At 32.2% G+C, this 23,049-nt stretch overlaps 2 protein-coding genes across 2 annotated transcripts; one reads left to right on the forward strand and one right to left on the reverse strand.

Annotated features, from left to right (window-relative positions):
• The first annotated feature begins 11,744 nt into the window (after positions 1-11,744).
• On the forward strand, positions 11,745-12,143 carry LOC110711913. The gene has a single exon (XM_021890349.1). The coding sequence runs from the start codon at positions 11,745-11,747 to the stop codon at positions 12,141-12,143; it is 399 nt and encodes a 132-aa protein (XP_021746041.1).
• A 1,231-nt stretch (positions 12,144-13,374) lies between these two features.
• On the reverse strand, positions 13,375-18,847 carry LOC110711964. The gene is made up of 3 exons (XM_021890406.1): positions 18,675-18,847; positions 18,436-18,555; positions 13,375-13,749 (listed from the first exon to the last, which is right to left on the reverse strand). The coding sequence occupies exons 1-3, from the start codon at positions 18,693-18,695 to the stop codon at positions 13,636-13,638; spliced, it is 255 nt and encodes an 84-aa protein (XP_021746098.1). The 5' UTR covers positions 18,696-18,847; the 3' UTR covers positions 13,375-13,635.
• Between the last annotated feature and the right edge of the window lie 4,202 nt (positions 18,848-23,049).

Here is a 23,049-nt window from a genome sequence, read left to right on the forward strand (position 1 = left end):
CCTCACACTTATCACTCCATTAGAACATAGGTTCCTTCTTCATCAACGAAGTCATAGGTCTAGCTATCTTTGAAAAGTCCTTCACAAATCTCCTGTAATATCCGGCTATGCCTAAGGAACTTCGAATATCCGACACATTCTTGGGTGTAAGCCACCCCTTCACAACTTCAATCTTTGCGGGGTCTACTTCCACTCCTTCCTTAGATATGAAATGTCCCAAAAATTCTACCTTCTCCAACCAAAACTCACACTTCAAGAATTTAGCATACAACTAATTAGTCCTTAAAGTAGCTAACACTGATCTCAAATGCTCTGCATGGTCCTCCTTATTCTTTGAGTAAACCAAAATGTCATCAATAAACACTACAATGAATTGGTCTAGGAAAGGTTGAAACAATCTATTCATCAAGTCTATAAAGATTGCAGATGCATTTATTAACCCAAAAGGTATTAATGTAAACTCATAGTGTCCATACGACCATACCTCGTCCTAAATGCCACTTTCGGAATGTCCTCTTCCGCAATACGTAGTTGATGATATCAAGACCTCAAATCATCTTAGAAAATACTATCACACCTTTCAATTAGTCAAACAAGTCATCTATCCTAGGCAAAGGGTATTTGTTCTTGATGGTTACCTTGTTAACTCCCTATAATCGATAATGCATAGCCTCATGCTACCATCCTTCTTCTTCACAAACAATACAGGAGCTCCCCATGGTGATGCACTTGGTCTTATGTACCCCTTCTCCAACAAATCCTGTAATTGTCCCTTTAACTCACTCATCTCTGCAGGTGCCATCATGTATGGTGCCTTAGAGATAGGTGTTGTTCCAGGTTCTAAGTCTATGGAAAATTCTATGGTTCTTTTTGGTGGCATACCCGGAATCTCTTCTGGAAACACATCCAAAAATTCATTCACTACTTCAATATCCTTAGGTTTAGATGGTTCCTCATACTCCAAGTTTCTCACACTATAGAAATAGATTGGATTCCTTTTCTTCGTATACTTTGCCAACTTCATCACATAAATGATCTTAGTGTGCCTGGGTTTTCCATGCTTCCAATGGGTTACGAGCTCTCCTTGAGCCGTTTTCAAGTGGATTTTCTGTGACTGACATCGAATCTTAGCATTATAGCGACATAACCAATCCATCCCCAAAATTTTATCAAGGTCTCCTAGTTCAAATTTGATCAGTTTGGACATAAATTCTTTCCCCTTAATCTTTATAGGAACATCCTTATAAATCCTAATATAATGAACTACACCCCCGGTTGGAAGTTCTATAGGAAAATCTATGTCATCTACAGTTTTTGGACAATGCAACAATTTTGGAAGTATAGCCTTAGAAATGAATGAATATGTTGCAGCAGAATCAAATAAAACTTTAACAGGAACTGAGTTTATAGAAAATGTACCAATAATGACATCTCTCGCTGCGTCAGCCTCACGCGAACCCATCACATTAAGCTTCCTTAGTGTTTCACCTTTGACGTATGTGTTCCCACCATTGGTATTCTTATTCCCACTCTGAAACTGCACCCCCTTATTCACTTAATTCCCATTGCTACCCTGATCTCCTTTTTGCTGGTTCCATATCTTTCCATTACCCTTAAACTGATTGTTTCCTTGACCCCCTCGATTCCTAGAATAACACTCGTACGCCCTATGCCCCTGTTTGTTACATAGGTTACAAGTGACCATATTACCATTGTAATCCTTTCTTGGGTGATTATTAGGGCATTTCTTACAGTGATAAACCCTCTATGTTTGATCTCCAGATTGGTTCCTGTTTCCTCTAGGAAAGTTACCCCCACCTTGGTTGTTCCTATTGTTCTGGAAGTTATTACCTAGGTGGTGATTAAACTTTTACTTCTTAAAGTTAATTTGGTTCCCAAATGGTTCAAAACTGGTCATAGGCTCCTTTCTTTTCTCCCTAGCTTCTAACTCAGCCTTTCAGCGTTTTCCTTCAACTCTAACGCATGTAAATGCGCTGCCCTACCATAGAACTCATCCAGGCTATAAAACACTTGCCCTGACAACTTGTCTTGGAGAGAAAGAGGCAATCCCCTCTCAAATCTTCTAGCTTTCTGCCTATCAGTAGCCATAGTATCTTCAGCAAACCTAGACAACTCGATGAACTAAGTGTAATACTCTGTCACCGACATACTCCCCATCTTAAGTTCCAGGAATTCATCAGCTTTCTGCTTTTACAAGAACATAGGGTAGAACTTATCCCTTACTTGCTCTTTGAACAAATTCCATCCAAAGTTAGGTAATGCTCTCACAGTTTGCTCATTCTGCTGCACCATAGATCAGCTTCACCCCTTAAGTAGTAAGCTGCACTACTCACTTTGGACTCGTTAGGATATGCTACTGCCACAACCAACTTATCGAACTCTCTCATCAAGTTTTCAAGGATAGTTAGGTCAGGTTCTCCCTGGTATGTAGGAAGTTTGCTTTGGGCTATCTTCTTAAACAACTCCCCGGCAGGGTCAGGATTATTATTGTTATTCCTTTCGACTAACGGCTGAGCTATAGAAGCTAGTTGCCTTACTACTTCATTTAGATCATTGTTATCGTTGTTTCTCCCTGCCATCCTAGTCCTTCTGAAAAAAGAAATGACTACTATTAGGTTGGTCATAACTCTCTTGTAACTAGACAACAACCAAACTACTTTAAACAAGTACACAAGCAGTCATTTTGAATTATAGTAGAAGCACCTACTCATTTCTCCTACTAATAATTCAACACATTGTATTGGTTGTCAAGCAACCATTTCACTTGAGTAAGCACATCACAAATACATTTTTGAGTCATTTCCCTTGGTACCATTAACGTAATTATTAAGTAAGAAATAACACTTGATAGGCTTGGTTGAATAATGAAATGAATAAGAAAAGAATATATGATATTTTATTGTAATAATGAAAAGAATTGTTTGGAATATCCTAAATGTAGCTTTGCTACTTATTACTTATACGCAATACTTTATTAAACTGCAACTATAAATAAAGAAAGAAATAAATGTTTAAAACACTAAGGAAAAGTTAGTCTAAGATCTTCAAATGTTGACATTGTCAATCTTGTCTTTTATCTCCTTGTACTTCTTTGGATTATACTCAAGATCACTCCCATCATTGCCATCATCATCATCTTTCTCAGGATCCATTTCTTCACCAGGGTCTTTGTCAGACTCGTCAGATTCTACATTAATAATTACTGGAGGGCTTGGGGGATTTGGATTAGGAACTATTCTGCATGAGGTGTCTCCTGACTCATTATCTTGCTCCGTTGGCTCCCCTTGACTCTCATAAGTTTGCTCAGGTTCTGACTCAGACATAGAATCATAGTTTTCCAAAGAATAATAAGGTGCATTTTGTTGTGGAGCTTGTGAAGCAATTTGTTGAGGAGTTTGATGATTACCAAAGTTATGGTAAGGTGGAGGATAAGCAATATATTGAGGGTTAAGATAAATTAATTCTTTGTGAGCAATATAACGGTATAAGTATCTCCAATCCACTCCCCACTAACCATTAGAGTCTTTATATTTGGTTTAATTAGCAACACCATTAGGCAAATGAAAATCACGAAAGCGCCTCTTAATAGCTTCATAGGAAGGGTAATTAGGTAAGCAATGAACAATCATGGCAGAGACATAGTCAGGTTGGTCAAGATGATGCTCTCCAAACACAACAGATCTATAAGAACGGTAAAAACGAATCCTGCGAATATAATCTCAAACATGCTCATAGTCTTTCTTTGTTAAAGTGCCCATGTCAGTGAATCTATTAGGTAATTCAAACATCTTACAAGGTATTTTGGGTCATGACTCAATAAAGAAAATTCTTTTTCAACTCAAATATACAAATCCTTGCATAAATTTAAGTTTGATATTCAATCATACAACTTTTGTATTAATTCACATAAACATGCTTTCACTTAAATACATATCATCATACAACATGCTTGAACACCTTGCATAAATAAAATATGCACATAGGAAGACATACAATTCTAACCTATATGTCCTTTCTTTCCTACCCAATCTCACTACATGCTTTCAAAAGCAATTCCTTAACACATAATTACATACCTTAATTCCTTCGCATACCTGCACACATTTTTTTTTAATGAACTTTATTTTCGAAATTTAGTTGCCCGAAATAATAAAAATTCGGACCTCTCAAAAAAAAAAACAAAAAACAAAAAACAAAAAAAAAAAAAAAACCGCCCTTATTATTTAAAAAATTTCGGACCAAATTAAATAATTAAAAAAAATCAGTCCTAAAAAAAATCGGACCCCTTAAAATGTTATTTTAAACTATTTTTAAATAAGCACTTGGCCAAGCTTTTAAAACATAGGTACCTAAAAAAAGGTTTTTGGCTTTAGGGGTAATTAAAATTCAACCAAAGCTCCCATATACCACTTTGTAATACCTTGGAAATTTTTCCATTTTAAAATACTCTTTTTACTCTAAATAAAATTCATTTTAGGAAATAACCAAAATATTTCCACCACTATGATAAAGGCTAAGGCTATTTTCAAAGTCACACCGCGGAAGTCTAAAACTAAAAACCAACTTTTCAAAATAAAACTTAATTCCACAACCTCAAAACATAAGTATAATAAAACGTTCACAAGTTGGAACCAATTCAAACATGGCTCTTCAAGAACCAACTTAAAAATAAAACATAATAATGTTAGTTCCTGAATAATAAATCACAATTCAAAATATAAAACTAAGAAAGCATAACAAGCAACTCTCTACACTCATTCCCTTCATGCTCGTCATGCTTCAAGTACCTATGACTTACTCTTTATTTCAACCACTCTACTCACCACATAAACGGGTCATACTAGGGTCAATCCAAAGGAAACCCAAACACAACACAAAAGCATGAATCAGTAAAAGCTGAGTATATATGCACCACACTAACATGAATATCCTAGCATTAATGAAGTAATTAAAACATTCTCACCATACAATTCACAAGTCAACTTACCTTTGACTCACAACTAACAATATTAATTATTATATAATAGTTTTGGATTACGCATCAAACGGATTTCCTTCCTTAAATATCCCTTAAGGGACCCCTCACCTGGGAGCTAACCAAGCGAGTACCAACTAGTGTCACCTTGTGACGGAATTCCAACACATAATAATAAAAGAAAATACAGCGTCCTGTACTCTTGTAGAAGCTATAGTTAAATATAAAACCCTATACCTCCCCCCCATATGTTCATACTCCAGGTGTATACGTTCTAAGTGTTTTGGTGCGTATCCTCTCACACTTTACGTGATTTACCAATTTAACTTGTAATGAATCCAACCAATCAATCAAGAATAAACATAACTATAACCAACACATACTTCCATTTCATTCTTGAATTAATTAGTGAGCACAAACAATTATTTTAATTAAGGTTCCTTACCTAGTTTTGTGCACGACTATTACTACCTTGGTGCATAAGATGCACTAATAAACCTCCTTGATTCAATCTCAACTTACATGAGTGAGTAAGTAATTAAACTAATTTCTTGACTCAACTCCAATAATATATGAGTGAGAATTAAAATCATGAATCATGCTCAATAATTCTAATTTTAGCTCTTTTAAACATACATAAGCAAGGCTTATTAAATTCATGCTTCCTTGATACTTGAAAATAAAGCATACTCCCATGATTTATACATATTCAACTTGTATCATGCCTCAAATAACATGTTCACATGCTTGCATAATAATTCATGATCAACCAATATCAAATCTAAGCATATAATCAATCAAACATGCAACTAATTCATCAATTGAAACATACTTTACAATCCTATCATGATACTACGCATACATAAATATTTATATGCACATACATACCTTGAATAATGCCTAAACTCAACCACACTCGCTAGAAATCACCTAGCTCAATGCTTCCTACAAATAAGAATACATAACTATAAATAATCCACTATTCTCACAAATTTCCAACAACTATAATATACTTTAGAACTCCCTAATTAACCCAATTTAATGGTTTAAAAGCCTTAAAACATTTCTTTAAGTGGGTACTTTAAATCCTTTCAAAAAGATTTATATTTCATGACTTCAATAAAATTCCAACATACGTAATTAAAAGAAAACATCACTAATACACTAGGAAATCATATTTAAATCATTAATAACCATTTCCCTTTTATGGATAATCAAACCCTAACATAATAATTAAAAAGTAGTGTGTATAATTAGATTCCAACATTAATTGAGGGCTTAAAACTCATTAAAAATATGTTCTAATCATTAATTTAACAACCACAGCAACTTAGGATCAAACCCTAATCATAAACATTAAATTCCCAAATTCTAGGGTTTATAAATTGGGAGTTTTTATTAAATTAAAATCTGAAAATTATAGGAGTAAATTAACAACATCAACTACCCAAAACCAATATCAAAATTTAATCAAAATCATGCTTTGAATTAATTAAAACAAGCTAGAAATTAAATTAGGAGAAAAGAGTTTTTTTTTTCCTTAATACTGAAACCACAAAGGAGTGGGAGAAGGAGACACGGTCGGTGGCTAGCGACTGCTGCTAGCCGCCGATGTGAGCTGGTGGCCGACGGTGGCTGCCGGTGTGGTCGCTGGTGGCGCATGGGAGGGGGAAGATAGAGGCTTGGAAAGAGAAGAAAAAAAGAGAAGAAAAAAGGAGAGAGAAAAATAAGAGGAAAAATTGGGGTTTTGTAAAATCTGAGAACTTGATTTTTGAGTGTGAAAGTCTTAAGGTTTTGGGGTATTTATATCCCTCTTTTAAAAACAAAAACACTTATTTACAAAACTGACAATACTAATGTTACTCCTCCTTGAATTCTCCTTTGAGGCCAATTTGTTGGGCTCTTAAGAATTCTTTGATTCCCAACAAGTTGATCCAACAATTTAATTGATGTTGACCCAAATTAAGACACTTTATTGCCTCAATTAATAACTCATATTATTTTATACACATTTTATATTTAAATAAGTAATTCTTTTTAAAATGAAATGAATCATTTTAATTTATAAATAAAATAAATAATTATATATATAAAATATTATAAAAATACGGAGTTTTACATTCAGCTCAACTTAGAGCTTATGTCCTCCATACCCTAATAAATTTTATTAATCCACTCAATAAAACCAAAAGTAATTACAACAATTGTTTATCTACTCAAGCTAAACAATCCATACACCTAACTCAAGGTGTCCCAAGTATGTATTTGTGTTTTATAGACCTTGGGAAAATAAGTTAAAGTTCAAAAAAATTAAAATCAGTTATGTAATATAAGTTTTAATAAAGTACTCTCTCTGTTCATGTTTTTTTCTTCTTATTGCATTTTGTGTGGTTTTCAATACATATTTTTTGACCAATTATCTCTTTAATCACGTACTAGTGTAAATTATGAATTTGGATACCACACAATTAAATGATGTTAACAAGATCAAAAGTAATGGTATATAAGTAGCAATAGAAGGTCAAAGTTTTTATTTTAATCGACCTTGTAAATAGTAATTAAGTTAGTTAAACAATAAAGAATGGAGATAATAGACAGTATATAAGTAAATTTAGAAAAATAATTAATTGGACTTTTTGTCAAAAACTACCTAATAAAACCCAGATTTTGTGAGAAACTACCTAATAAAAAATGTTGTAATAAATTATCTAATAAAGGTAAAATGTTGTAAAAAAACTACCTAAGAAAAGGTAAAATGTTGTAAAATACTACCTATACCGGATTCCACCATTAATCGACCTCAAAACACTCTTGAAACCACCGCTTTCATTCCCAAAACTAACACAACTTGCTTGAAATCGCCTCTACCACACCTAAACCACCTTTCAACCCCAAAACCACCACCTCTAACCCCAAAAAACCACCATCCCAAAGCACTAATCTACCCTCACCAACTTTGAATATCCTCCGACCACCCCGAAATAACATTACCACCTTAAAAACCAACCCTAGCAATGGTTTTGGGGGTGTTTTAAGATGGATCAACGTCGTAAAATTTAATCAACGGTGAAAATTTGGTCAAAGGTAGTATCTTACAACATTTTACCTTTTATTAGGTAGTTTCTTACAACATTTTTTTTATTAGGTATTTTCTTACAAAATTTCGATTTTATTAGGTAGTTTCTCACAAAAAGTCCTAATTAATTTTATTTATTTTCAATAAAAAAATCCAAGTCCAACAAAATTAATTTAAATTCAATAAAGATTAGGTGAAGAGAATAGTACTTAATAGACAATTAAGGAGGTGTTTGGTTCATTATATTGGAATGAATTGGTATGGAATCTCATACTAGATAGGAATGGATTCTAAAATCCATACTAGTACGAGTCTAAAGTTGTTTGGTTTTATTGTTGGAATGGATTATATACTTCATTAAGTGATTGGTTGGTTGGATCATTTGGAATGGAGTTATAATCCATTCTATCTAGCTTTTTGTTTGGTTGGTTTTTTTTTTTTTTTGTATTTTGTAATGGAATCTACCCAAGGTGTTCGAACTCTCCCCCATACCCATGGAATCCCATACCTACCTCTCTCGCTAAGATTTACAATCCATTCTATTGATGAAGTATAGAATCCATTCCAACAATAAAACCAAACAACTTTGGAATAATATGGGTTTTAGAATCCATACCTCTCTAGTATGAAATTCAATACCAATCCATTCCAATTTGATGAACCAACCACCCTTTAATAGAATGAATTGTGAATGTTAGGGTGGGGGAGGAGAGGAGGTGGGTATGAGATTTTATAGGTATGGGGTGGAGTTAGAACCCCTTGAATATGAGATTTCATTACTATAAAACTCAACCAAACAAAAAAGTAGATGGAATAGATTATAACTCTATTCCAACCCGTTCCAAATGATCTAACCAAACGATGGTTGGATTCAGAGGAATGCATTTAGGGTGTATTTTATTTACTTGAACTTTTTTTTTTATCTGAACTTATATGATCTTAGCTGAATTTACCTAATTCGTCTAAACTTGTTGGATCTATTATTAGAACTTATTTTAGGTGTAAATTGAATGTGACGACTAACTCTTATTATTAATCCTTATTAGAACTAATATTTTATGAACTTTTTTTTATCTAATTTATTAACCCTTATTTGAACTTATTTTTCTTGAAATAACGACTAAACTTAAAGATTTAAGTTAAATAAATAAAACATGACTTTAAATCCTTTATTACATCTAATATCATCTCTGAATGTATTATAATAATAATAAAATTAATAGATTAAAAGTTAAAAGTTACAAAGTTACCCCTAATTAAGTTAATTATTACCCCCAAACATGAGGTGTCATACAATAAAATTATTGTACAATTGATGTACGGATTATTGTACACTTGGTATACGGTTGCCAAAAATATTTGTATGTTATTATATACTTGAGTATCAAATTGTATATTCATGATACATAAGTAAAACACTATAGTTAGTGATCAATTATGTCCACCGATGGCAATAATTACAAACTATCATTTCTAAATACGCGTGTGGTCTTCTCTCATACCAATGCTCCCTTTGCTAATCTTTCAAGTCAAGTTAGTTTGTGCAACCAACATTATTTTTATCTTCTCTGTTTATTATGTACTTTCCATTTCATTTTATTTTTACAAATTAACTTTTACCGTATATGTACCTGTGTAATTATTTTGGCTTCTCAAATCAATAATAATTCATCATTGTTGTTGCCTAACTCCCGAGTGTTAATCACTACTACTTCATTTTTTGATGGAGTAATTAATACAAATAATTCTTAAAAGAGTGAATCACGTAGCTTTGATTAAAGTTCAATTAAGCTTGATAATGCATGGCAACATGGAAGACTACTTGATGCATGCCTTTGTTTGATTTGAAACAAATTTGTACATGAATGCGTGATATTTCGTATATATTTTCATTAGTCATTTAGATTTAATATTTTAACATTCGAAGTGGATAATGAAAGGGTAAGGTAATATGTTTTCTTATATGCGAGCACTGGTTTTTGTTTAGCATCACATCATCTTTTTTTTTTCCCCAAATTGGATTTTTTAATGAATATAATTCATTAATTAGAAGTATATTTACAATAGAAATCAAAGTTAACAAATTGCATAAATATAATCCTTCATGGAAAGGCAACTATCTCAGGTTGTTTGATACAAAATTTTGACGTGGGTCTATTGAATAGTTGAAGTAAAATTTTATCAGTTAGCATGTCACGAGTTTTCTATTACCCGAATTGATTTTATTAATTTTAAGTCTCTAACGTTCCATTGTAATGGACATGTTAAAAGAAAAATAGATGGAGCAAATTAAAAATAAAAAAAAATGCATAGTTTAATCAGGATTTTTAATTTAACATTGTCCATAAAGATTTTAAAAAGAGAAAAAACAAAATGTTACACTATAAAAAAAAAGAATATATTAATCAAAGACTATATATCCAATTTGTTTGGTACTAAGTTCGACAGCATATAAACACTAATAAATATATCTCAGAGGAAATTATTTTATAAAAAAAAAGGACCAACTTAAGGATTATTATAACCGAAATTTGTTTTTTCTCACCTACAATTTCAATATAAGTTTATAATCATTCTCCTCGTATAATCAATATAATGATGGGAATTATGGGTTTGACAAAAGCTAAAACACAATGATATATTGATATGGAGCAACAATACGCGGTGAAACCAAAAGGCAATGTATTTGCATGAAATTCATGTTCATTTAGCTTTACTACTTTTCAGAAGTACAATTGTACAAATACATTGTCACCATTTCCCAAACCACTCAATTACATTTTAGGCATGGACTATTATATTCTACTGTCAATTAAGGTAAAGATTAAAGAAGCAGCTGTATGATGTCAAAGCCCCACGCAAAAGACCCCAATGTAATAAGTATGCTTCAGTAAAAATAAATTAGTCTCTTCACTCTCTCGCCTTTGCTTTAACTCATTATATAAACATTAATGGATCAGTAAAACTTGCTTCCATTACAATTCTACCTTTAATGTATTTATAATTTATGATTTTGGTTTAAAAATTATATAATAGGTAACATACTCCTTCTATTTCATATTAACTGTCGCTTTTGCTTTCAAATATCGAATTTATTGTAAGAGAAATAGATGAACATGTGATTTTGGAAAACGAAATTGACAATCAACGTAGAACGGAGAGAGAGTGTGCATATATGAATGTATGTGCTACATAATTGACTACTATCGTGCTTAAAGTGAAAAAATCTTGTCTGAACACCACTAATGGAGAATCCACATGAGTTTTACTTGGTAGTAGTTATTCTTTAGCCATTCATTAGTGATGGATTGTCTACTCAATGGGTAAATGTAACAATGTTAGTTAAGAAGGGAGGAGCGGGGACCAAAAATAAATAATATGTGCGTGCTAATTTCATGTAGTTCTTGTGTACATTCCCCATGCAAAACCTGAATGTCACGAGGATAGCACAGTCATGGAGAGGTGATCATCTTTAAACTTTGCTTGCCATAATTGAAACCACTTGTTCCATCATTTTGTTCCCCTTCTCCATTTTTCCTTTGCCATGACTAAAATTTTACGCCAAGCAACAATCCCACTACTTGTATATAAACCCCTTCATCCTAAGCCTAAACCTCAATAACCTAATCTAAATTAAACCTATCACTCCAACCCCTGAAGTATCAACCGAAAATGGGACAAAGAATTTGTTTCTTCGTTCTCTTCTCTCTATCCTTGTTTTCCCGGATAGCAGCACAAGACCGTGCACCCCACGGGCTAGCTTACCAGAGCCCAATAGCCTTATCTCCTACGGCATATGAATTTTTTCACCCTAATGATCATCAAGACTCTTGTACTAAATCAAACTGTGCACCAATTCCATTAGCAGCTCAAGTGCATGAAATGCAGTCTGAAGCAGCAACAACAGAAACTTCCCCATTGACACGTACTACTGCTTTTGGAGCGGGAACGATTGCTGGCCCTGCTATTGCAGCCATAATCGTTCTCTGCTTGGCGATGGGCATCTACTATGTGGCAAAGACTCGTCAAGAAAATGTCAATCGTACTAAACCTATCCAACCAAATGTTTAATTAGATGTTTCATTCACTTAATGAAACCTTATTTTGCCTGTATTATACAGCCTTCAGGCCTATAGATTTCCATCCACATATTAATGTGTTTTTTCGTCTTTTTAGTTAGTAAGATGAACAAGATGGGGGTAAACTCCGGCAGCAATCGAACCCCCATCGGTTTTGAGCATGGGAGATGGGAAGGACTACTACTGTCCCTCCTCCCCCATTCTCCCCACTATTGCTGCTTGCTCGTCAGCTTGAATGTACTAACTAGAATCTTTTTTTCTTTTTTCATTCGATACGAAGAGTTTATTGTAGTAATTTATTAATGTATACGTAAGATTATTGAGCAATGAGCATCAGTAGTCCATTCCTTGTGATTTTCTTTGCCAAATGTGTCACACCTCTTCCTAAACAAGAACCTCTGTAAGAATGGCAAATGAGGGAAGAGAATCAATTTTTAAGACAGTAATTTAAAGTGAATTCATTAATTAATAACTAAAAATGCTTTCATAGTTAACAAGGGATCCCTAACGAATACAATCAATCAAGAATAAGACGTGCTCGTATTTAAGTACTTAATTAATCCACTGTAATCATTCAGATGTCTCTTAGTAATGATGGTGTTTCAAAGCATTCACAGGTAATTGGACATAAATTCATAGTTTAACCAGAAATCACAGGTGAAAACATACAATTAAATAAATGAAAATGCATTATTAATTCATTGTAAATTCTCAGCAGTCTGGGCAATGATGGTGTTCATTTCTTGTCAATGCATCACCACAGTCACGCACATATACATGGACGCACACAAGCACAATTCTGCAATAAATTTCGACAAAAAGCTCCTGAAAAGGAGATTGTACAACAACAATTTTCAAAGAATTGTAAAACATGCACGCACACCATTCTGCTGTAGGTTTCAACAAAACAAGGCCACAAAGCTCAGGTAGGAAGACAACAATTTATAAGAGGAACAGGGATGCAGTAGTGCACTTGCTCTTCTCAGATCATTACCATGTTTTTTAGCCAAATATAATTTCATAACGGACTCAATGATAACAGAAAGGCACCTCTGAGTTCATCCATACAACAGATTACTTCAGTAATAGCAAAATGTGCAAGTCGGGTAAACATTTTAACCTGAGAACCATCATGAAATTTCAAATTTTCCTGGACATTCACAAAAGATGCAGACCAACTAAAAACATAATGTATAGGAGCCAAATCTAATTATAATGATCAAACAAAAAATTCACCCATGATAATATATAGTGGACGTTCAAAAGAACATTTATATCTATGAGTATGGATTAACTTGGATACAATGTCACTTATGTCAGTCATACAAAGAATGTCAAACTCACATATAACAATCTGGTTGACCTCCCTCACAGGGGGGCAAGGAGCAAAATGCGACAATTGCAGAAAGAATGCATATGCTAGTTACTGCATACATCTCCATTCTTTTTTATGCAGTTCATTCAACAATCCGATTACAGATATTTTACCACCCACATGAACTAAGAGATGCAATCACAGTCCCAAAAGTCTTATCTACAGCTTTGTTCCACAAATGTGCAAATTCAAAAGATTTTGTTGCAAGAACTGGCCTCTTAACCTGCATGGATCTCATTCAAGAGCAAGTCAGATAAAGTCATTGATTCTCATAAAGATAAACTAGGATATAACTCTTATTGAGTAAAACAAACTTTCCTACACTCTGGGTAAATGAAGATAAACAATAAAGGCTACTTCTCTACTCCCCTTCTCAATATAGTAAAATATTCTATAGCATGAGAGAATGTATTGGTTTTACTGATAATCTACACCTCATCCGGATTCCAACCAAAATCCCTTATCTCTTGATCTACACAAAAAGGTTCTAAAAATTTTCAAGTCAAACAAGATAAAATGCAAAAAATTGTCTAATATTCTTTTTTTTCCTTTTTCATTTGAGAATTTTTTAATAAAAATATGCTGTGGAGACAACATGTTTTCAACCAACAATATTTACATTCAAAGAAAAGAGCCTATAGCAAAGATCCCCTGCCTTAGTAAGCAGCCAATACACTCCATTTCAAAGTAAGAACTTTAGAAAAATTTAAAGGTTACAACACATCATTAGCACAGAACAACTCATTCAATTTAGCATTGAACATAACACCGATACAAGGTGAGTAATGGTGTTCCAACAAATACAAATATCATTTTGTGAGAAATGAAAATCTCAATCATGTACTATACAGTATACAGTTTTATAGATTGAGAATGTAGTTTTGGACAGAGAGAGAATTGGATTTTTCCCAACATTTGTAGAGATACAACCTCTTAAAAAAAGGTTATGATAAGAGGATGAAAAGGTGGCCAAGTTAATTAAAGTCCAATGTTACAATGGCAAATATGGTCATTTTACAATGACATGCAGCTCATTAGAACACGTGTGGAAACGTAAATGGTACTTAGCTAAAGGTGCAAGTAATCATACAATCAAAGTAAATTTGCAGATCATAATCCAAGAAATTCAAATGTAACTGTCGTCAATGGCTCCATAACAAATAGAAATAAAGGTTGACCAAGGTTAAACTGGAAGATAATCAAAAAGAAATAAAGCATTTGGAATTAAAGGCAACTTTTAAAGGTGAGAACGGTTGTAAAATAAAAAAAGGGAAACAAATTTACAATGTATAGAGAACAAAACAACCTGAACCTATTGTTTAGGTGTCCATGACTAAAAACTGAATATTAATTCCAATAAATTTGTAAGCTGGAGAGCGAACCCGATCCAATTGTATACTAGACCTGAAATGACCCAACCTCATCCTAATCAACATCGCCAAGCTTGTTTACTTCACAAGTATTCAAGGATGCCTTTTATAAAGCAAGCCAAACCAAGAGCTAAGGGCTTGTTCATTATCGTTTTTTGTTTCAAGTTTTCTACTTTTTTGAAAACGAAAAACCAAAAATTGGAAACTAGAAAAAGTAGTTTTCACTTTTTTGTTGTCAATTTTCAAAATAATCATGATATCAATAAGTCAGTTTAATTTTAATTCTTTTTATGACATCAAAAAAACAAAAAACCAAATATCTAAAAACTACATTGATGCCAAACGGGCCCAAAGAAGCTGCATTAGTTAATATAATCAATCCCATCTAGCTCCAAGTGCTTATTTTTCTTCTGTCGATAAGTGATTTTATTTCTTCTGTCGATAGGTTATTATTATCCCCTTTGACCAAAGTGCTTATTTTCTTATGTCAATAAATGATTTTGATAGATGACACAAGAGTACTTTATGAGAATTAGAACTTCATATAATAATAATAATAAGAAGAAGAAGTTTAAAGCACTTGTAGAAAAGAAAAGTGGATACACTCTGAAAATCGATAGTCGATAGAGATTGTAAAAATCATTTCCAATAAAAAACTATGTAAGACAGCAACAATCCTCTTACAGTCCCCTAAATCGACAAAACATATTAGGTAGTTGAAAGTAAGGATAGGACCCTATTTTTATGAGCAATATTACTCACCAATTGTTTACCCAACAAAAGTTCATAATCCCTCCGTTTTATTTTAAGAAGATAAATTCAATGAAGAAAGAAAAAGTTTAAGGACAATAAGGGTGAAGCTCTTCCATGAGCAATATTACTCACTAACTGTTTACCCAACAAAAGTTTATAATCCCTCCGTTTTATTTTAATTTACTCACTTTCCTTTTTTGGATTTTTTTTTTTTTTAATTTACAGACTTACAACCTACATTTTTTAATTGTCAATTTCACATTTTACTTTTTTCCTTTTCTCCTAACCTTAAATACCTTGGTTTCCGTGAAAAAAAAAGAAAAAAAAAAAAAGGGTGTAAATTTTTTTTTTAAAAAAAAGAAAAAAAAGAAACAAACAAAACGAAGGGAGTATAATGTAAGCCAGTGGAATAATTGAAGTGGATAGAAGCCTAGTGTGTCCACACTTGTGAGTTTTTGAATTATCAACTATGCTACTTTGAATGGCAAGATATTTAGATATGATGAAGAAACTTCGTGTAATTGGAGTTCAGCGAGTGAAAAATCATACAATTAATAGGGTATATCCTCATTTTGAAGGCAAAAGTACAATACATCCTATGCTAAATTGCAAAGGCCTCTAGGCCCTCTACCTACTTAGACTCCATCCCCTCATACAACAAGCTAAATTCAAAACTCATCCAACGTAAAGCCCAAACATATTCCAAGTCCTGCTGATCTTTAACACGTGACTGAGAGGCCAAAAGATGTCTCATTGTTTTGTATATTTATTGACATTGAGCCATTGAGTAAAAAAGAGGTAGGCTTGAGAAGGCACTGAACCAGGTAGTTAATTAGGAAAACAATACTTTCCAGAAGAAGAAGAATCAAGAAAGAAAGTAATGGAAGCCTTGAGGTTAAGAGAGCCACTAACGAAAAGTGAATAAGGTACATAGACAGGCTAGGTTAAAAACGATATGTTGTATGAGAAAACATTCACTACAATTGCACATTCGAAAATAATGAATATGTTAAGTCTGTGTTTCTTAATAAATTTAAAAAGAGAAAGAACATATGTAGATGACACCAAATTAAAGAAAGTAAATAAATAAATAAGGTATTTGACAGAAAAGGGCAGATAGCATAGTAACAATAAATCAAGTTTATCAAATACTAGTGATGATGCTGAAAGAGCACTTTAAATTTGTGTTTCGACAGGTGATGATACTATTACTCAAAGTTCAAATAAGCAACCTTTTAGCTTCTTAACCACAGAAAAAAAGCTACCAAGGTTAAATCGATCTGGCATATTGGTATAAGGTTTTTTTTTTTTTTGTTTTTAAAGAGAGATCTAACTGAGACTCATTAAATCCCTAGATCAATAACCATTATTTTAACGACAACCTTAAAATACAAATAATTTCAAAAGATGTATACACAATTGTTTAAAAAAATAAGATGTATACCCAACGAGGAATTGTAAAAGGTAAACTTAAGAAAGGCATTGAAAGTACACTTGATTTGTTGCATAAAAAAGTCAACAGAGTATAGATATTACTTTACATTATGAGAGGGTGAAAGTTAATTCGTAGTCTGCAGTAAATATTTTCATATGATATTATGAGCATTACATTGATTATATTCAGCATAACTGCATAAGCAAAGAAATATAAAATAGTAAAGTCTGTCTTTGTAATATTAAGCAAGTTTAAAATGAAAACACATATAGAAATAGTTAAGAGCTCTCCTCTCTCTACTTTTTTGATTGAGTTATATTATATTAGGATCCTACAACTCTTATCATCATCTTATAACAATAGAAACTAGTGTAAGGTGACTTATTTCATGAAATCTGAGCTACGTGCCAAATATGTACAACAAGCTAGTCGCTACCAGGAAGAAAGAAAAAGCATTAAAACAACAATTCCCACAGGAAAGGATAATATACTACAATTCTGGGATTTCACGACACTAATATAACCAAAAAGTAGAGAGACATAGGGGAAAGCTATATTACCAAACACAAAAATAAGGCAGAGAAAAGTAGAAAACACCTGGGAAAGCTATAACTTATTTCATGACAATTTCTCATGCTACAGCAAAGAAACAAAGGAGGGCGGCGCACTTATCCCTATCCAACATGTCAAGTCCAAATGTGAAATAGTGAATCTTTGTATAATACCTCATCTTCTCAAAATGATGCAATAATTTCATCTAAAGGACTCCATTCTCATATCCAGAGCTAAAAAATGACTAACAATGTTAAGCTTAACTTGCACCAAAAATAATGTTAAGCTTAACATCACTATGTGGGTTCACTAAACTACCAGTTCATACTATCCTGGAATTCTTTCTGTATAGTTTGAGGTAATTTTGAGTATGACATCGAAAAACCGAATCACATTATAAAATTTACAACTTTGCAAAATGAAAGGAAATTTGACATCAAAAGCTAAAAATGGCACATTGTAGCCAAAGGACACCAAATCATCACAATTATATTGCCAGAATGAGTCCTTAAGTCCTAATAAATACGAATGAAACAATTGGCATTTAGCAGCAACAAAACAACTAATCAAATTGATAACAAGATCAATCACTCCTGTGAAAATAACTTGTTGATAATTTAAAATTCTTATCATCGCAAAATAATAAAAAAAAAAAATCAAAGAAGCCGAAACATAAAATGGCAATTACCTCAAAAACTTAAAATAATCAAATCTAGGGTTCCAAAATTGAAAAGCACACAACATCAAATCAAAATTTTACAAAAACGGAGCATAAAATCAGCAGCATTTCGATTATCACCTGTAATTGATTGTCGAATTTAGCATTATTCTCAGAAATTGTTTTGTAGATATTTCGTCGATTCTCGAAAACGACGGCAGCTGTCAGGGCACTTCCGAGCGCAGCGCCGAGTAATCGCTCCTGAAAAATGCAACAAAATCAAAATTGATTTGTTCAGATGAAGATGTGAGTGAAAATTGATTACAATTAACGTAATTTGAACTTCGTTTTCAGATGAAGATGTGAGTGAAAATTGAAACCTGAGCAAGAACGCTGATCATTGTGTCGTGGATTTCTATTCCTGTTGATTGTTGTTGAACAGCAGTTTTCGCCGGTTTCGTAGACTGAGTTTTTAGTGGGTTGGTTTTTGGTGAGAAAACAGGTTGGGTTGAGAGATTCGGATGACTTGGTAGAATGGTAGTTATCAATGATAGCGGGTAAAAATTGACCCAACACGGGATATGGAAATAAAAAAATTAAAAAAAATAAAAAAAAAAAAATCATATAATCGACCATGAACATAGTACTAGTATTACGGAAAAGAACAATCAATAACATAACATAGCTAACATAATACTTAAAACAGACACCAGTAATGACACGTGTCACTTTCTGGTGCTGTTTTTGTCCCTTTAAAACTCTCCCTCATATTTAGCAAAAATCTTTTATTTTTGAAATATTTGTATATTACAACAATAATAATATTTTTTTTTTGAAAAGTACAACAATAATAAGGTATTATTCTTAATCTTATATATAATATTTATAATAATTGTATTCCTTTTTATTACATGTTCAATTTAGTTAAAATAATTACACAAGATTTTGAGACTTTTTAATTAAGGGAAAATAAGCTATAATTTAGAAGGTTGGAATATGATGGAGAGTATAAAATAACAGAGCCAAAAATACAATATTAACGTTTAAATTACTATTATATAGTTGTACAATAGTGGGGTTCAATAGAAGAAAAAAAAAATTTAATTCATGGTGTTGATAAATTTTATGAAATAATAATAATTGAGTTAGTTTTCTGTAATAATTTTACCAACTATTTTTTTTTTCCTTCAAAAAATCTATTAATTATTACTAAAACAGGTCATGCTTATATCGATCATTTTGGACATATGTCAAGCTATCATTCAAAAATTTCCCGCCAATACAATATATGATATCAGCTTTAATTTTTATTTTTTAAAAAAAATGTTATTCTACGTAGCTTATTTTTTGGAAGTACGTTGTATAGTATTTTCTTTCAAACTAATTAATTCATTAATAAAAAGTCATACAACATCTACATTGTATAGTTTTATTGGGAATAACATGCATCGTTAATGTAATATAATGTATACTATGTTTAAATATTTTCACCACAATGAATCAAAATAATTTTTTTTTTTTTCAATTGTAGTTTTAATAACTTCTGGCTTATTTTTTCATCTTCCTTATTTACATTACATTTGTTTATTCCACATAATTTTCCTCATTTTTATATTATATCACAGATTAATTATGGGGAAAAATTCTATTACGTACTACCGTATAACTTGCCTCATTTGTATATATATATATATATATATATATATATATATATATATATATATTAAAGTGCTCTTTCACCCGTAAATGGGTAATTTAATTGATTATTTATTAAATTACCCATGTGCCTATCAAAGTGTGAAAGAGCACTTTAAGTTTAATTGATTATCAATTAAGTTACCCGTAAATTAAAGTGCTCTTTCACACTTTGATAGGCATATGGGTAATTTAATTGATTATTTATTTCATTTTTAATTTATTTTTTGTTTCATTAATACTATTGTTATGATTATAGTCAATGAGTATTTTTATCTAATATTCATATAATATTAAACAAAAAAAAACATACATAGTTATGTATAAATATATAATTTGATTAATTATTTAGGGTTATATTTATAAAATGAGATGCAATGTTAATAAAAGTATAGATTCTTACAATTAACTTTGTTTATTTTTAATTTTCATCAAAGATTGTTGACGGGTTTATTCTTGAAAATTAATACAAAGTACAACATACGCATATAATTAGACAAAAAAGAATAATTTAATGTCTTATAGAAAATTACTGCTTTAATACCCATTTAAAATGGTAAGAAAGATATGAAAATATATATTAGTAGAACATATATGGAAGAAATTCGATGTCAATTATAGAAGTTAATATTTGGCAAAAACATAAAATAAAATTAAAAAAATAAAATTGCAGGAAAAATTTTAATTAGAAGATGACACGTGTCATCCCAAAGTTCGCCTTTAGTATAAAGCTATATATAGATTAGTGTTTATATTTTATGATCTCCTAAATTTATGAGTTCAAAAAAAATTATATAATTTCAGTTTAAATAAGTTCAGGTTCCCTATAGGATTTCTCTTTGGGAGGGTTTTTCTGGTTCCCTCTAAGGTTTCTCCCTTGGGAGGGTTTTTAGCCTCCATTACTAGATTTTTTCTGTTTTTCCTTCATTTTTCTCCTTTTTTCTCTTTCTCTTTCATCTCTTTTCTTCTGGTCTCTTTTGTGAATATTTGTAGGGGCTTCCATCGGTGTTTTTACCGGTGGTAAGCCCCAAAAAATTTTTAATTGCTTTCAATAAATTGATCCATCTTTGAGATGGTGGTTATTCTATTCGCGTCGGGTTAATTTCTTTTTTGGTTTGTCTGGCGAAGATTGAAGATTTAGGGTTTCATAATTTCCGGAAGTATCTAGAAGACCATATGAGTATTTTCACTCAAACAACTGTTCATCAGTGGATCTCAAGCCGAATTAGTGCTAACTCACAGATTGTATTGCTTCGTATGAAGGTTTTTTATTAAAGCGGTCGTTGATCGAATCTGCAATGTATTCAGTTCTAAGGTTATTTGTACTTGTGCTGGAATTCTAATAAACCTAGGAATTGTTTGTAAGTGTCGTTTGGCTATCTTTCATAAATAAAATCCTTTTTCTTCTTGTCAAATAAAAAAAAAAAAAAAAATTAATCTCCTAAATTTATACGATTTTCTAGTGTGTATTTAGTACTTATATGTAGCCCGGTTATATAGCATTTTCCATATAAGAATGATGAAAGGTTTTTCTTTCTTTTTTTTTTTTTTTAAATTTACTTATGTGGATATTAAATATTTCACTCAAAATAAGACTTTTATAAACATAATATTTACTCCATATACGAAGTATGTGGTGGCAAATACACATTTGCATTATCATTAAGAAGATGATTTTGTACTTGAACATCAATAGTTATTGTGCATCCACCTTATTTAAAAGTTTGCGTAAAAAACAAACCTTTTATAAAAGTTCACATCAACAATGTATAGCGACAAGGCATTCCAAATGGCTAACGGCGAGCAACATGTAGGGTGCCTAACAGGGGTGAGAATGTCATTTCGCTTGCAAATTTAGAGACGACTTATTGAGTTGTCAAATAATATCACAAAAAGTTACTAGAGTTTCAGTGGTACAAAATACACTCTTAGTGGGAGTGATCCAGTAATTTTTTCTCCCTTTGCACGTGAATTCATATCTGACACAAAAGAGTAGGGCCCACACCAACTTGCACTCTTCCTATCTATCTTTTCCGTGTACCTCTATTATTTTTTTATACTTCGTAGTTGTTGGCTCACAACTAAAGGCGTGCATCGTGCCAAGCCTGGCGGGCCACGGTCTTCGGCGAGCCGTGCCGTGTCGTGCCACCGTGCTGGAGGAGGCGTGCCGTGCCGTGCCACCCAAATTCGTAGGCCAGCCCACAACATGGCACGGCACGACCCACGTGCCAGGCGGGCTCGTGTCGGGCTGGCCTGCTGGGCTACTGTCATTCCTTCCCTTTTTATTTATTTCTTTATTTATTAATAGTTTATATTTTATAACTTATAATCTTATATTATTATATTATTATTTTTCTAAAATAAATTAAGTTTAATATTTATGTTTTATTATTTTTTATTTTTTATATTTAATATTTATATTTATATATTTAGTTTATACTATTACTTTATAGTTTAATGTTTATAATTTATTATATTTATTTTTGTATTATTAATTATTATGATTTTATTTTTGTTATATTAATTTACAAATTATAACTTAACGGGAAAAAAGGCAAATTGGACTTGGATGTGAATAATGCATACTTCATATTATTATTACTTGAAAAAATTGTACAATAATAATAATGATAAAAATCGTACAAGGATATTAAACAAAAATTGGATAATGATAAAAATCGTAAAATGTTATATTGATAATGATAAAAATCGTACAATATACAAAAATTGTTTATTCTTCTTCTTCTTCTTCTTCTTCTTCTTGTGCGTCTTCGTCTTCGGCTTCAAGGTCATCGGCTAGTTGCATAGATTGGGAACTAGCCGAACCCGAACGGTCGAAAGCGGAGGTTCCTTCATCGTTGTCGTTGTCATCGTAAGAATGGTCTTGCGAGCGATTTTCCACATCCAACCAATCTTTGAAACACACGCACATTTCAAGTGTGTCGGGTTTTAGACTTTTTCTTCTATCATCTAAAACCCTCCCGAATGCGCTGAAAGCTCGTTCGAAGGCAACGGAGGAGACTTGGATACCAAGAATGTCTCGTGCCGTTGCCGCCAAAG

This window comes from Chenopodium quinoa, unplaced genomic scaffold (genome assembly GCF_001683475.1).
Source record: "Chenopodium quinoa cultivar QQ74 unplaced genomic scaffold, ASM168347v1, whole genome shotgun sequence".
Classification (NCBI taxonomy): Eukaryota; Viridiplantae; Streptophyta; class Magnoliopsida; order Caryophyllales; family Amaranthaceae; genus Chenopodium; species Chenopodium quinoa.

What these genes read in the sequence shown, in the direction of transcription:
- LOC110711964 (XM_021890406.1), bottom strand. Translation starts at nt 18,695, where the DNA reads ATGATCAGCGTTCTTGCTCAG. An exon ending in TGATCAGCGTTCTTGCTCAG is followed by an intron (nt 18,556 to 18,674) that starts GTTTCAATTTTC and finishes TGCATTTTTCAG; the next exon opens with GAGCGATTACTCGGCGCTGC. An exon ending in AATTCGACAATCAATTACAG is followed by an intron (nt 13,750 to 18,435) that starts GTGATAATCGAA and finishes AGATCCATGCAG; the next exon opens with GTTAAGAGGCCAGTTCTTGC.
- LOC110711913 (XM_021890349.1), top strand. Translation starts at nt 11,745, where the DNA reads ATGGGACAAAGAATTTGTTTCTTCGTTCTCTTCTCTCTATCCTTGTTT.